General features: G+C 40.9%; 2 protein-coding genes across 2 annotated transcripts in view; both read left to right on the forward strand.

Annotated features, from left to right (window-relative positions):
- The window catches only part of LPCAT2 (lysophosphatidylcholine acyltransferase 2), a 31,347-nt gene extending 18,199 nt beyond the window's left edge, over positions 1 to 13,148 (forward strand). The window contains exons 10-15 of the mRNA XM_054389639.1: positions 1,950 to 2,032; positions 2,856 to 2,981; positions 4,193 to 4,346; positions 11,737 to 11,835; positions 12,487 to 12,628; positions 12,901 to 13,148. Of these exons, the coding sequence (XP_054245614.1) occupies positions 1,950 to 2,032; positions 2,856 to 2,981; positions 4,193 to 4,346; positions 11,737 to 11,835; positions 12,487 to 12,628; positions 12,901 to 13,148 (852 nt within the window). The remainder of the gene's footprint in view (positions 1 to 1,949; positions 2,033 to 2,855; positions 2,982 to 4,192; positions 4,347 to 11,736; positions 11,836 to 12,486; positions 12,629 to 12,900) is intronic.
- CAPNS2 (calpain small subunit 2) lies at positions 5,729 to 6,588 on the forward strand. The gene has a single exon (XM_054389640.1). It carries the CDS (start codon positions 5,842 to 5,844, stop codon positions 6,586 to 6,588), a length of 747 nt encoding a protein of 248 aa, XP_054245615.1. The 5' UTR covers positions 5,729 to 5,841.
- Positions 13,149 to 14,722: the final 1,574 nt, after the last annotated feature.

The following is a 14,722-nucleotide window of genomic DNA, read 5'->3' on the forward strand; positions in this document are numbered from 1 at the left end:
TAATTAATGTAGCCCCTCCAGAAGAAGGTTTATTTTAACTCTGCTTCAGAACAGAACTCAAACTTACCTGTCAGAAAATTAGTTTCATGCTCCAAAAGATGAAACATGGAAAATTCTGCAGCTTTCACAGCAGTGTGTGTCCCCAAAGCAGAACTTGTTTCTTAGCAATGATGCAAAAGTCCTTCCATTCCTAAAAAGAGAAGGGAAAAATTTGCCTGGGGAAGGAGGGAATCAAACATCTCCTTTTAGGAGTGGACATTTTTGTTGCTGTCCCATACAGTAAGAAAATAGCTCTCCACTCCCATCAGCCCTAAGCTGCTTCTGCTTACTGTGTGTGAGCAATTCCTTACAAGACTGCAATCTGACAGGGAAGCTATACTTTAAATGGTCTTCACCAGGTAAGAGCTGGGTGTGTTAGAGAGCATGCATGTCACTTCACAATGTCAGGGAGCCAAATTCATCACCCCAGCTGTGGTTTTTGGCAAACTGGTTTTATTCCTAATTGTAGGTAGCTTTTTTGAAGGAGATGGAAGCATGTTTAACCTCACTAATTTAGGTTACTGTCTGAGCAGGACCTTAGCCCCAAATGATATAATGACCACTTTCAAGACCAAGACTCATGTCTGCACAGATAAACTTGTCAGTTATGACTTCATCTCACCTGGTGATGACACAGTTCTGGCACAGTGTGCCTGTCCTTCCTTTATTTAACTGATTTCTGACAGGGCCAGATGTCTGACAGAACTGGCAACTGCTTACAGAAGAAATGAAATCTCGACCCTTCCTGTGAGCAGCTGGACCTTTGCTGTCCTTGCAGGGGAGAAAGCTTTTAGCTTTTATGGCTATTTGACAGATAACCGATTCCTTAAACTTTCTGGTTTTAATCATGAAAAGGCAGCATTCCTTACAAACATATAAAGGCTGTTTGGGAGGGACTGCATTTAATGGGACAGACACCTCTGTATTAGTGCATTGCCAGCAACTCCAGTAGAACTGAAGAAACATATTGACACATAACTTACAACTATGTCTTCCAATGAAGCATAAGCAACACTTATTCTGGAATTACTGTATTCTAGAATTTAAGGGCAGGATTGCAGGGTGGAGAGTATCAGAACTCAGATCAATTATAACCATAATATAAAGCAGAGTTGCAAATGAACCCTGTAGACCAAACTCAAAAGAACAAGACACACACACTACTTTGTAAACAAACAGATGCTGATCCGTGCCGTATTAGATAATTCATCAATGGTGTATCTTTAGTGTAATGCTACTTCAGCTTCTTTTCTTGAATAAATCCTCAACAGTGAATGTATTGGCACTTAGATATCTGGAGTGTTTTCTAGGTTTGGGAAGAGGGGCTGAGGGAGGCAAGGGGGTGGTTGTTTTGTTGGGGATCTTTATTCTCTGCTTGGAGTTCTAAAGTTTTACAGTATCTGATTAGTGCTGTACATACAATTCTGAGCTAAGAGTCCTTAACGTTTTTTCATGGAGGAAAAGCTTACAGGAAGCTTCTCAGTCACTTGCTGACAGATGCAATTACCAGGTAGGAGATGGGACTGCAGTAGTAGTGTACTCACACTAGACTGGTATATAACATCACTTATAAAGGGGTGTACAGACTCACTTTCTTGCCAGTGTAGCATTTAACTTTCTAACTAAGTATGCATTTATTATACTTTCCTTCTTTGGGCGGTTGATTTTTTATACTGAAGTAGCTTCTACCGATCTTAAACAGGTAATTTGGGACTAAACGTCATTTGTGTGGCTAGAGCAGAAGAGCCAGAGTGGTTTCCGAGGCGGTTGAGACCTCTAGTGTCCAGTTCCTTCATTGCATGGCTGTTTTTTTCTTTTTCCCCTCCTGTTCCAAAACAATCTTAGCAACATGGACAATTTCTTGTTAAAGAGATGATTATTGAATTGATTAGAAAACTCATCTCTTTCAGTTCCTGCCTGTACATGTTCCCACTGAAGAAGAAAAGAATGATCCCATTCTTTTTGCCAACAGAGTCCGACAAACCATGGCAACGTATGTACTCAGCTAAGAGTAAAATCTCTGAGAACCTTTCTTTTATATCCTACCCATATAGTACAATTGAATCAAATCCCAGATACTATATATAGGAATTATTAAATTCCTGTACTAAAACACTGATTGCTTTTACACAGAGCATAAAGAAGGGAACACAGCATGTTCAAGTAAAACTGGAATAAACATTATGAAACTACCATATGTAGTTTCTCTGCATAGTTTCACAAAATAGTACGGAAGGGTCCTTTATTATTTCATTTTCCCCAGTTCTTCTTGAGTAAAAAGGAAGGCAGTGATACTAAAATTATCACAGTTGAAAGTGGCAAGGCTCTCTTTTTAAACACGTCAAGTCTAGACACTAGAGATTATTTAAAATCATAGAATCAGTCAGGGTTGGAAGAGACCACAAGGAGCAGCCAGTTCCAACCCCCCTTCCATGGGCAGGGACACCTCACACTACATCAGGCTGGGCAGAGCCTCATCCAGCCTGGCCTTAAACACCTCCCTGGACAACCCATTCCAGGGTCTCGCCACTCTCATGATGAAGAACTTCTTCCTCATGTCCAGTCTGAATCTCCCCACTTCCAGCTTTATTCCATTCCCCCTAGTCCTATCACTACCTGATATCCTAAGAAGTCCCTCCCCAGCTTTCTTGTAGGCCCCCTTCAGATACTTGAAGGCTACAATAAGGTCACCTCAGAGCCTTCTCTTCTCCAGCCATATCATAACTACCCACCAGAGAAGTTCCCACAGAAAGGAAACAGTCAACTAAAAGTAATTTTAAGATCTTGATTTTTCTTTTTTCTTAATTTTGTTTCAGTGCTTTGAATGTGCCAGTCACTGATCACACCTTTGAAGACTGCAGACTGATGATTACAGCTGGACAGCTGACTTTACCCATGGAAGCTGGGCTGGTGGAGTTCACCAAAATTAGCAAGAAGCTCAAGTAAGGAAGTTTAACTGTTGGTTACTGTAATTACTGCAGTGCTGCAGGTGTTTATGGCCATCTACAAAAGGATAAATGACCTGACAATTGACTTGGCCATGCATAACACAGTGTATTTATGGATCCAATTACATACATAAGATACATGGAAATCAGAGATGAGAAAAATCCCAGTCTAAACTAATCCCAAGTAATTCTGGGGGGCAGTGTTACAAGAAGAAAAATGCAAGATGATTGATCTCTGATTAATGAATCCTGTAACATCTGACAAAGTCAGAGACTGAGACTTTTGCAATAGCTTCAACATATAACAGAGCTGCAGCAAAAGTTCAGCATATATTGAAGGTGCCTTCTAGGTGACATTTAGCATGATTTGGGTGATGCAATAGATGTTTAGCATCTACTTAGTTTGGCTCTGGGTGTTAACTTTAATATTAAAATTGTGGTTAATTAGGCAAAGGGCCTCACTCAGGCACTCTGGCATTCAAAATCTGTTTTGAAGTTGGGCATTTATGTTATTTTAACCTTGCATCATCAGTTGGAGCCAAAACAGAGACATCTTATCTTCGTAAGACTTCCTCCTTCAGCTCTTTGGTGGGACAGCTTCACAGAGCTTCATTGAAAACAAACACCTGCTGACTGCAAATGACCTTGGTCCCAAAACTACTAAATCAACTTGCCTTCCTGTCCCATAACAAGCTAGGCAGTTATCCCACACCTGGCAATCCTAGTTGTTCTTACTGAGGTGCAGTGGTGTGTGTTGCAGAGAGAGCAGACAGTTCTCAGGCTGTAGCAGTAGTAATGTTTGGGTGGAGAGTCAGCTAACAGTGCTGAGATCTATTCCCTTCTGTTCAGGAAATACTCACCTGAGAGCACAATGCAGCAAATAATGCTGCACCTGAATTTATGGTCATGAAAAACTCTGCTAGACTAGCCTAGTAACTGCACCAATGATTCTAGGTTTGGGAAGTGACTCTAAGGAAATCTAATATATCCAAACATAGTACTATCTGCTTTTAATGTTAATAACTGTCACTAATTGCTGATTTCATATAAAATACCAAGTTGGGAGTGCAACATTTCTAAATGCTGTACACACATGTTTTGTTTGGCTATTTTTTTTGTCTGAACAATGCAATAACTCCTACTGAAATTCCATCTGTCCAAGATCTGCTGTTTACAAATATCTCCTCCCTCTCTTGTTCACATAGCCTAAAATGGAACCATGTCAGAGAGCAGCTGGATACCTTTGCTGCTATTGCAAGTGCTTCCAAAGGAGGGAGAATTGGAATCGAGGAGTTTGCAGAGTACTTGAAGCTGCCTATTTCAGATGTCCTTAAAGAGCTGTTTCTGCTCTTTGACAGGGTGAGTAGCTGCTACATGACTTGTTGACAATGTTTTGTTAAAAATCACATCCCAAGAGGATATTTATTTTATGTCCAGCTTAGTAAATGCTTCTTGATTAACAACTCCTGCAGGCAAGATAGTTTCTATAGAAAAAGTTTGGTCAGTTTGCAGCTTGTGAGATGACAGCCGTTTCTTGGGCCAACCTGTTGCACCACCATCAGATGATAATCTTCATGCTGGTATTGGCTGAGTATTTCTTTCTGCCTACCCCCCATTATGAGTTTATGTACACCTTGACAGCGTAATTAACTGATGAAGTTGTAAGTAGGTAACTTCAGGCAGACTGAAGCTGACTAGCATGTATGTTCCTGCTGTTTGTGAAGGGTGCTATTAGACATTGCAAGGACTCCTCTTGCCTACCTTCAGCCATAAAGGAGGCTGTGTGTTCATCTCATCAATGGGGTTTTCCCCCATAGTCAGTGGTGATCTCTCTTATTTCCTGTTTCTCTCTGAAGATGTGAAAATTTTCTGTATGGATATGCCCCTCTGACTATAACAGAAGTATCAGTGATGACAGCATAGCATAGAATTCATCTTACTTCTAGGCACCAGTATGTGCTACAGTACAAGCAGCACGTTGTACTGCAAGAGCTTCTGGACTTTGTTTCTTATTACAGCAGCTCTCCCAACTCAGCATCGTTCTTTCTGACCAAGTTTGCTTTAGCAGTACACCTGTCCTTGGAAGGTCACTGCACTGTATAATGCTGATAAAAGCTGTTTCAGGATTTTTCCAGATAAAAGGATTTTACATGCTCTAAAATAGAGAAGACTCAAGTGTATTTCCTTAATTGCTGACTGCACAGAAGCTCCAGCAGAGCTAGGTACTCATCTTTTCTTCATTCTTGGCTCTCCACCCTGGGGCATGGGCTCCTATGAACACATGTATGAGTCTTGAAGCACAGTACATATGGCAGTATGGTGTGGCAACTGGAATAATTAAAGCAGTCAAGACTCCTTTCACTTTTCCTTATCTGGCACAACAGTGCCAGTGACCAGAATTAGCGATGTAATGCTCAGTTCACTAACAAGTTGAAGGCATAAAACACTGCAAGAACAGGCAAGGCTCTAGTAAGCTTTTGCTGTGTACATCTCTGAGGAACAGTCACACTGATGTGGCAGAGCTGTTTTCAAATTTCTTCTGTTAGGAGCACAGGTATTTTGAGGCTTCTGCTCTGTGGCTTTCAGCCTCATTATTGTTTTTTTTCCTAAAATGATTCCTCTAATCACATAAAGCCAACCATGCAGAGAAGAGAAAAAGAAAGAGGCATGTCTACAACTGACAGAAACTACTGACACCTGAGGTAACTCTGGCAGCTGTAGACATGCACAGACAGGTAAAGTCTGAGCAGGCAGAGCAATTGTGTTTTGCCCACACCCAGCTCAGACACAATACAGCTCCCCAGAGTTACAGAAGTGCTGGATCTCTGTGTAAATCCCTTCGCAAACCTTCGCCATGTTCCTTGCTAAAGCTTTGCTGAGTGGAGCGACTGGTAGTAGTCGTGGAGCGAACCTTGCACGTGGCCTTGGAGGTCTCCTAACAGGAGGTGGACATGGAGGTAATATTGGAGGACTTGTTGGAGGTCTTGTCAATCTGATAAGTGAAGCAGCAGCTCAGTATAATCCAGAGCCACCTCCACCTCCTCACAACCATTTCACAAATGTGGAAGCTTATGAGAGTGAAGAGATCAGACAGTTTCGTCGCCATTTTGCTCAGCTGGCTGGAGATGATATGGAAGTGTCTGCCGGAGAGCTAAGGGACATTCTTAACAAAGTCATTTCCAAACATCAAGACTTGAAGACAGATGGCTTCAGCTTAGACACATGCCGTAGCATGGTAGCTGTCATGGACAGTGATACAAGTGGCAAGCTGGGCTTTGAGGAGTTCAAGTACCTGTGGAACAACATCAAGAAGTGGCAGTGTGTATACAAGCAGTATGATGCCCATCAGTCAGGCACTGTTGGGAGAGCTCAGCTGCCAGACGCCTTGAAGGCTGCAGGGTTCCATCTGAACGAGCAGCTCCGCCAGGTAATTGTGCGCAGATACGCCAACGAGGATGGGAGCATGGATTTCAACAGCTTTATTAGCTGCCTGGTACGACTGGACTGCATGTTCCGGGCTTTCAAGTCCCTGGACCGAGATGGAAGTGGACAGATCAAAATGACCATGGAAGACTGGCTGCAGCTGACCATGTATTCGTGAAGGCACAGCAGAGAATAAGCTTCATCTGGAGGATATGCATGGAAAATGACAATCCTGTACTACAGAACTTTAGTCTTTTCCTTATTCTAGGGTAAATGTTTCTAGCAGTAGATAGCTCAGCTTAGAAGTGTGGTGATTCCTCTTGTGCATGCATTAATCTGTTAAGGGTTTGTGTCAGTCGGACAGCCGTATGTGTCACAGAAAACTCTCTCTAGACCCTGAAGTGAGGGAATATGTTTCAGGATCAAAGCTTAGTTATTTCTTCATGTAAAGTGACTTATAGCTGAGTATAACTAGGATATAAAAGGCTTCTAAGTTTGGTGTTGATGTTACTGTTCAGATTTGTCAGCACTCACTAAGCAGGAATAAAACTCCTTTTGCCTGAAGGCAGTCACTAGTAAAGAGAGTTGTGCAGTTACTTCTAACAAGAGGAAAAACATGAGAGTTGCAATAACTGTAATGATAATTAATTTACATAAGCCTCTTTCATTTCCTCCCTGCTTCTGCTTCTTCATGCTTGTCTGCTGAAGCAAAACCTGAGTGGTATTGTCAGGTCTACCTGCTGGCCAGAACAAAATCGCAGACTTATATAAGGCTACTTCTACAACCTTTTCCTCCTTTGTACAATTCTATCAAGTATTTTTTTCTGTCTTTCCTTCTAGCCTTACTATAGGTATAATGACAGCAACCTAAAATACTACATTTATATTTAGAGATGCCTGCTTTAATAATGCAGTAACATAGCAGTCAGCCAGCCAAAATCAATCTCTGGCTATCCCAGGTAAATTTTATCAGGGTGCAACATCATGCTCAAGCTAGTGGGAATTGAGGCAGTTTTAAGTTGTCAACTTTTGAGTAAAAGGGCAAGGAGTAACATAAACAGTGAAAGAAACATTTCTTTGCATGAAGAATTACATATAGTTGATGAAAACAGCTCTTGCACTGCAACATAACAACGTGGATTTCTCATCAGGGCTCTGCTGCTTTAAAAGAAAATTAGCTAAGGTGTGTGCTAGCTGCCTGGAGGCAGAGTTGAGGAGTGAAATCTTCCACTACAGGATGTCTCCAAGATGTTAAGAGTCCAGGTGCCCCTCCCAAAGGAGACATCAGTGACTAATTGAGAAATACCACACAATACCTACAGGGCATCTGAATGCTAATGGTGTACTTTGGGTTGGGTTTATTTCTAAAGTTACCTCACTCTGATTTCTGAATCTTGCAGTTAGTTGGCACTTGACATTTTCCAAAGTGACTCCTCCCTGGTATACTTGCAGAAGAAGCCTTTTACTTGCAGCTTAGGAAAAAATAACCTACAGCTTCTGCCCAGGCTTTTTTATCTTTTGTACATTATTTAACACCAAGCTGGGTCACAGAATCAGTAAAAATATTTGTGTTGACCCGAACTGTGATGGAAGAGGTCAGCTCCTTCCTAATGGCATTCACACTCCTCCCAGTTCTTCAGTGCAAATGCACATTTACCCACCCACTGTGGTCTTTGGTCTCAGAGTAACAGAAAACTGAGCACAAGGGACAGTGTGACACCTCCAGGTAAGCACTATCCTACCAGGTTTGTTTCAGAATTTCCCTTTCTGACATGTTCGAACTTGCATGTATCAACAGGTGGTGGAAAATTTGGAGTTATAGCAATAGCCTCTTACATGATGAGCCTGGATATTAACTCAAGGGGTGCATCTGCAGTTCCTCCCCAAATGGCCCAGTCGTAGCTTCCCTGTAGTGGCCCTGTAAGTGATTGAGGGTTTCCTTAGCTAAACGTGAACGACTGGTGCATGCACACACACACACACTTGGGTTTTCCCATTACTTTGCATAGCGAGAAAAAAATTTTGAGGTGGTAGTATTTGAAACTTTACTGACTGCACCTGTGTTGCAGTCTTTGTGCAATTCTAAATAGGGACTGCTTATGACAATAGAAGCATTGTTTCTGGAAGTGTAAGATTTACTGTATTACAGTAAATAAAAATCAACAACAAAACCCTAGTTACCATAGCAGTAGTAGTAAAACTGTAGTGAAAACAGTAGCAGAAAACTAGTTTCCATAAAGAAAACAAGGGTTGTTGAGGGTTATATTATTTTATAAATAAAAGTACCTAAATATTGATACTCTACTAGAAAGACTGTTTCAAGTGCTTGTTTGCAGTTGTGCTACACAGGCAGTGAAGGTTTTCCTGCATTTGAGTTTAACTCCCATCTCTTTTTCCAGGCCACAACACTGTTGTTTCCCCTTAACCAAAATGCCAGAACATTTGGAAGTTAGCCAGCATCCTAGGGTTTAGTACAGCCAGTCAGAACATGATCTTGCAAGTACATCTTCCTACTCAAATGGCTGGAGTTGTGTATTTCAGACTGCACTCAATTTTGTTTACTAGGTTTTTGCATTTTTAATGAAAGTACCATGATCCTCATTAGCTTTTATCATTATACCATGTGCAGCCAGAGACGTGTTAACTTATTTCAGAAGTTGTTTTTAATGAGGCTATTTTATTTAAAATTTACTTTCCAATTCTTTTACTGTGATACATGTTCTCAACTTTAAAAATAAATTTAAAAAAATACTCTAATCATATCAATGAATCCTTTGCTAAGAACAATCTATGAAGCTGTCCAAAAATAATACTCCATGGAACGCGGAAGAACTGAAGCACTCCTGCTTCAGTTGTTCAAAGTTTAGGTTTATAATGATACCTTTATCTCTGTTATGAGAACTATGATGTAGCCAAAATATTTAAATCAATCTCTGCAGCAGAGTCAGAGCAGAGATGAGATTTGTAAATACAACAGCATTTATGAGAGAACCTTGTCCTTTTCTAATAATTAAAAACTGGCAAGTTATAGTCCATGTGAAAGTAACTTAAAGACTGTTCATACCTTTGCTACCTAAAGAGTTTCCCTAAAATTCACAGGTTTTTAAAATACAAGATGTTCAAAGGTTGTGTGTCTTCAAAAGAGATTGGTTAAGACCATCAATATGAAGAAAATAAGAGCTGTCTGTGCAGATAGTCCTGAACTGGATTTGAAGGCTAAAAAAACTTCTAGCAGTTTTAAATCCTGTCAAATTTATAGCTTAGTACAGAAAACTCAGTACTGAACATGCTATTACACATTACTTTGTTACTCAGTGAGGGTGATGGAGCGATGGAACAGGCTGCCCAGAGGCTGTGAAGTCTCCTTCTCTGGACACATTCAAAACCTGTCTGGATGCATTCCTGTGCAGACTACTCTAGGTGATCCTGCTTTGGCAGGGGGGTTGGACCTGATGATCACTGGAGGTCCCTTCTAACCTCCAATGTACTATGATACTGTGATATTAAAACCTAAATTCAGTAACAGAAGTTTCATAGAACTTTTCAGAGCGCTCTGCAGAGCAGCTTTAGCATACTCCTGTTGCAAGCTCCATACCCCACTATTCCCCAGCAGAAGATCAAGAACAGAAAAGTTGCAGCTGGTGTGCTCAATTGGGCAGAAGTTGGTAGGATAGCCAGAAACAGAATCTAGATCTGGTTGTTCACTCCAGATTTACTGAGGAGACCACCTCTCTCTCTCATGGCTAAATAAGTTTTGTGCAGCTCTCAGATCAGAAATGCTGTGTCCAGCAGAAGTAGGAAGAGAAAATTGTCCCCTTGTAGTCAGCTCTGGTGAGGCCACACCTCAAGTATTGTGTCCAGTTTTGGGCATCTCAATACAAGAGAGATGTCAAGGTGCTGGTGCAAGTGCAGAGGAGGGCAATGAAGCTGGTGAAGGACCTGGAGAATAAATCTTATGAGGAACGACTGAGGGAGCTGGGGCTGTTTAGTTTGGAAAAGAGGGCTGAAGGGAGACCTCATTGCTCTCTACAACTACCTGAAAGGATGTTGTAGCGAGGCTGCTGCTGGTCTCTTGTCACAGGTAATTAGTGACAGAACAAAAAGGAACAGCCTCAAGCTATGATTGGACATTAGGAAAAAATTTTTCATAGAAGGAGTGGTCAGGCATTGAAATGGGCTGCCCAGTCACCAACCCTGGCTGTGTTTAAAGGTCGTTTGGATGTGGAGCTTGGGGATACGGTTTAGGGGTGAACTTTGTAGAGTAGGGTTATCAGTTGGACTTGGTGATCCTGAGGGTCTTTTCTAACCTGAATGTTTCTGTGATTCTGTGGTCTAGGGAGTCCACTTCTTAAAAATCTTTCCACTTATGTTTACGATGAATGCCCTTATTGTGAATGTTCCAAAACAGGAGCTACTAATCATTCCTACCATGCTTTCATTAACTACCATGTCCCATCACCTAATGCTTATTATATGGCCTTTCCTCAAATAAGATGTCTCCCAAAGCTCTCAAGAAACTTTCAGTGTGGTCACAGGAACACTGTTGACTGAAGCATGTATTTCAGCAGGCATCTGTCGTTTTCCCTCTCTGCAAATACGTAACATAGCTTACAGAGAATTAATCACTGATCCCATCAAAGCGAGCTGCACGTATTTTGTTGGTGTAGCTTTGTAGTTAACACAGATGGAAATGTCCCTTCAGAACTGGAATTATCAGAGAGGCTGTTACAATAAATTCATTGCACTTACAGCCTAAAAGGTAGGGCAGTGTGCTGGCTTCAAAACAGCATGTAGGGCAATGCATTTGCTTCAAAGATAGGGTAAAGATGCAGACCATGTGGATTTACTGCATCATCAGGCTGTACTTCTGCTGGCATATATTTTATTGGTGAAGGTTCCTGGGAAGAATTAATTCAAGGCAACAGCCTCACTGGTGGCCTGTTTATTCTAGGATGTTGCCTTGATCCCTGAACTTTAGCAGATGCCAGTGCTACAGAAACTGTCATGGTTACCTTAAACACTTGTATTCCAGTTCTTGTTAGAGGTCATGTGCTACAGAAAACCTTGTAAGCTGTTTTACATCTTTTTTTGGTGGTGTTTATAGGATAGAAATTGAGACCAAATTTCCAGCTATTGAAAATCCTTATATTGCTACTTCATTCCTAGTATTACAAGCATTAAATGAGCTGTTTCTCTATTTTCCAAGAAGGAATACTTTTAGTACTGTAAACTCTCTTAGTGCACATTGCATAGTTGATTTATACAACCACTTTTGAAGTGATTTGCAACGCTAACTATAACTCCTGCCACGTGCTTTTGGTAACAGAACGGAGACAGCACCATTGACTTCAGGGAATATGTCATTGGTTTGTCTATTCTTTGTAACCCAGCCAACACAGAAGAGACTATTCAGATGGCATTTAAGGTAAGTTCAATTTAGTGTAAATCTACAAACCTGACAAATGAAGTCTGACTGTAAATCTGTTAGCTTTCAAATCATAAGTTTATAGCTTCAATCCGTTATGCAAATGTGAGCAATACTCTTAAACCAATTGACATTTAGAAAGTGAAGGGGAGGGGGAAAATTGCAGGTATCAGCTTCATAGATAAGGATTTCCAAAGCCATGTGAAGGCACTAATGAATATGTAACTTGGCAGGCTAACTCCAAAAAAGATTCAGCAGCACTTGCAGGTTTTTTGCCTGAGGTTTTTCCTGCAGTGATTCTTCAATGTCGTAAGTAGACAACAGATGGAGCAATATCCCCTTGTGGATCAAGCACTCAATAGGGGGGGGGGGGGTCAGAAAACAAGAAGGACTGGCACATCCAAAACTGGGCTACATCTAAGAACTTCTATTGGTTTTTATTACGGTGTCTTGCTAGTACATTCAAGGGAGCAGGAGCTCCTTTCAGATCTCAGGCACAAGCAGGCAATATGTGACCAGGGATGCCCAGGTTGTGAGTCCTAAATAGGAAAATGCTCAGGTGATCTTTGATATTGATTCAGTTATTTTAGCCACAGCAGGTTTACAAGTGAACTGCTGCTGAGGTATTTCTACCTGTAATGTCTTTTCCAGCTCTTTGACATGGATGAGGATGGCACTATAACAGAAGATGAGTTTGCTTCTATCATTCAGTCAGCTCTAGGGGTGCCTGAGCTTGATGTTGCTGTGCTCTTTAAAGAAATAGATGCAGATAAGACTGGGAAGCTGTCCTATGGTAAGTTACATCCTTCTGTAACAAAGAACACTTTGATAGTCACATTGATAGTGAGTTTCCTGCCTTTTTTTCTCCCTGAAATTATCTGGTGGTCCTAATACTCTGACCTCCTGGAGAACACAGTTGAAGCACAGACCTTGCTATTTTGGTGATGTGCCTGAGATGCTTCAGAGGAAAGTAACTGGAGATCGGCTTCAGTTAAAATGCACAGGCACTGAAATTTTCTTTGATTCTGCTGCTGCACTATAGTATCTGCGTTTTGCATTTTTCAGATGAGTTCAAGAACTTTGCACTGAAGCATCCAGAATATGCCAAGTTATTTACTACATACCTAGAGCTACAGAGATACCAGTCAGATTTGTTGGAGGAGGATGGCGTAGAGCCACCTGAAGTCAAACACAGTCCAGTTAGAAGGAGTACAATCCCAGTATCAGAAACAACACCAATCACAAGAAATAAAGTCTGTCCTGAAGGCAGTGAAGAGGATAACTCAAGTACCTCTGACAAAAAGGATGACTGAGAAGAGTGAAGAATTCAGCTCTTGAATCCTACATTATTTCCCCCAACCCCAGCTATTAATAAGCACAATTGATAAAAAATAGAGGTGGAAGTTAAAATTTAAAAAAAAAAAAATCTTTTTTTTTTTTCTTTTCACTTTCATATCAGGAGGATTTATTCCTGTTTGAATGTAAAGGGAAAAACATTGTAACTATTGGGTGTCAGTATCACAGTACTGGGAATGTTGTTCACTATCTTCCAACTTCATGCTTCCACAAAAGTAACAGGTGTGCTAAGAGGGGTAAGAGGCTCCAGCACTGCAGTGACCTCTCACAGTGGAGATAGAGGAGTCTACTTCTGTAAAACCAAACGGAATTTTTGGTGCTGCTCAGTTCCTGTATATTCCCAATGTGTATAAAGGGAAAAGAGTGATGCCAGAGTGTTTTCATTTGCAGTATCCTTAGGGCAGCTGTTCTCGAGTTTCTGAGACACAAATGAGTTACAAGAAGCTGAAAGCTGAAGCTGGTGTTTGCTTTTAGCTGTCCCTAGATTTCCCTTAACTACTTATGCACTAAGCTTCTGAACAAGATGTGCTGATTCACTGATGTTAACAGCAACAGCTTTAGGCTTAGAGGCTAGTTAGAGATGGAAATGGCTGCACTTCTAAGAGCAAAAACCTAATTGGAAGTCCAAGACAGCAGCTCTTCGTCTACAAGAAAACGCAGACAATAAGACCCAAGAATTAATGCACTATTTCAAAATAAACTAAGTGCTGTTTACAGTACCAATTGCAGGAGGAACATTTCAAACTTCAGCATATTTTTATTCTAGTAATTATCAACAGAAGAACGTGACCTTGCTCTGCAAAACTTAAGAGGCAAATATGCTGCCAAGCCATAGGTCTAGTAGTTAGTATCTACGCTAAAGTTGTCTCCTAGAAACCATGTGTGCATTACTGTGCCATTACTCAATGTGTTCTTAGGGTTTGATTCAAAACCAAGCTCTTTCCAGTCAATGATTTGAGTATGTTTTGCCTCAGTCCCCTCTAGTGCACTGGAAACTGGGCTTTTACCTTTTTCCATCCTTCATCTGAATGCACTTTATACATTATTTAACATACACTGATATTGATGCACATGCTTCAGAAAAAAAACTTGGAAGGGGTAGAGTGACAGGCTATTTTCAAATTAAAACTGAGCAAAGTCTAGAATGTCTAATACCACAAAGAAACAATTTTCTGCAGGTTTTCATGTGTCAAATGGTAACCTCTACCTCCAAGTTGTTGCTTGCATTGTCTGGCTGCAAGCTCATTGCCATGTTTAACCTTTCTGTGTTTATAACCGTGCCTAACTTGACGTTTCATATGCTTAAAATAAATCTATATTTTTAAAAGAATTGACTTGACCATCTAAATCTTTGTAGTACAGTAGGAAGGGAACTCAGTCTACCCTAATGGACTGGGAGGATTTCTGGGATATCACTCATGTTTTACCTTGATAAACACAATGCAACCTGAAACTGGCACTTTTAGTTCTAAGTGTGGCATTTTCCTTTATGGTAAGGCTAGAAAAGTATGACAGGGCTGACACTCTTCTA

This window comes from Indicator indicator, chromosome 19 (genome assembly GCF_027791375.1).
Source record: "Indicator indicator isolate 239-I01 chromosome 19, UM_Iind_1.1, whole genome shotgun sequence".
Taxonomy (NCBI): Eukaryota; Metazoa; Chordata; class Aves; order Piciformes; family Indicatoridae; genus Indicator; species Indicator indicator.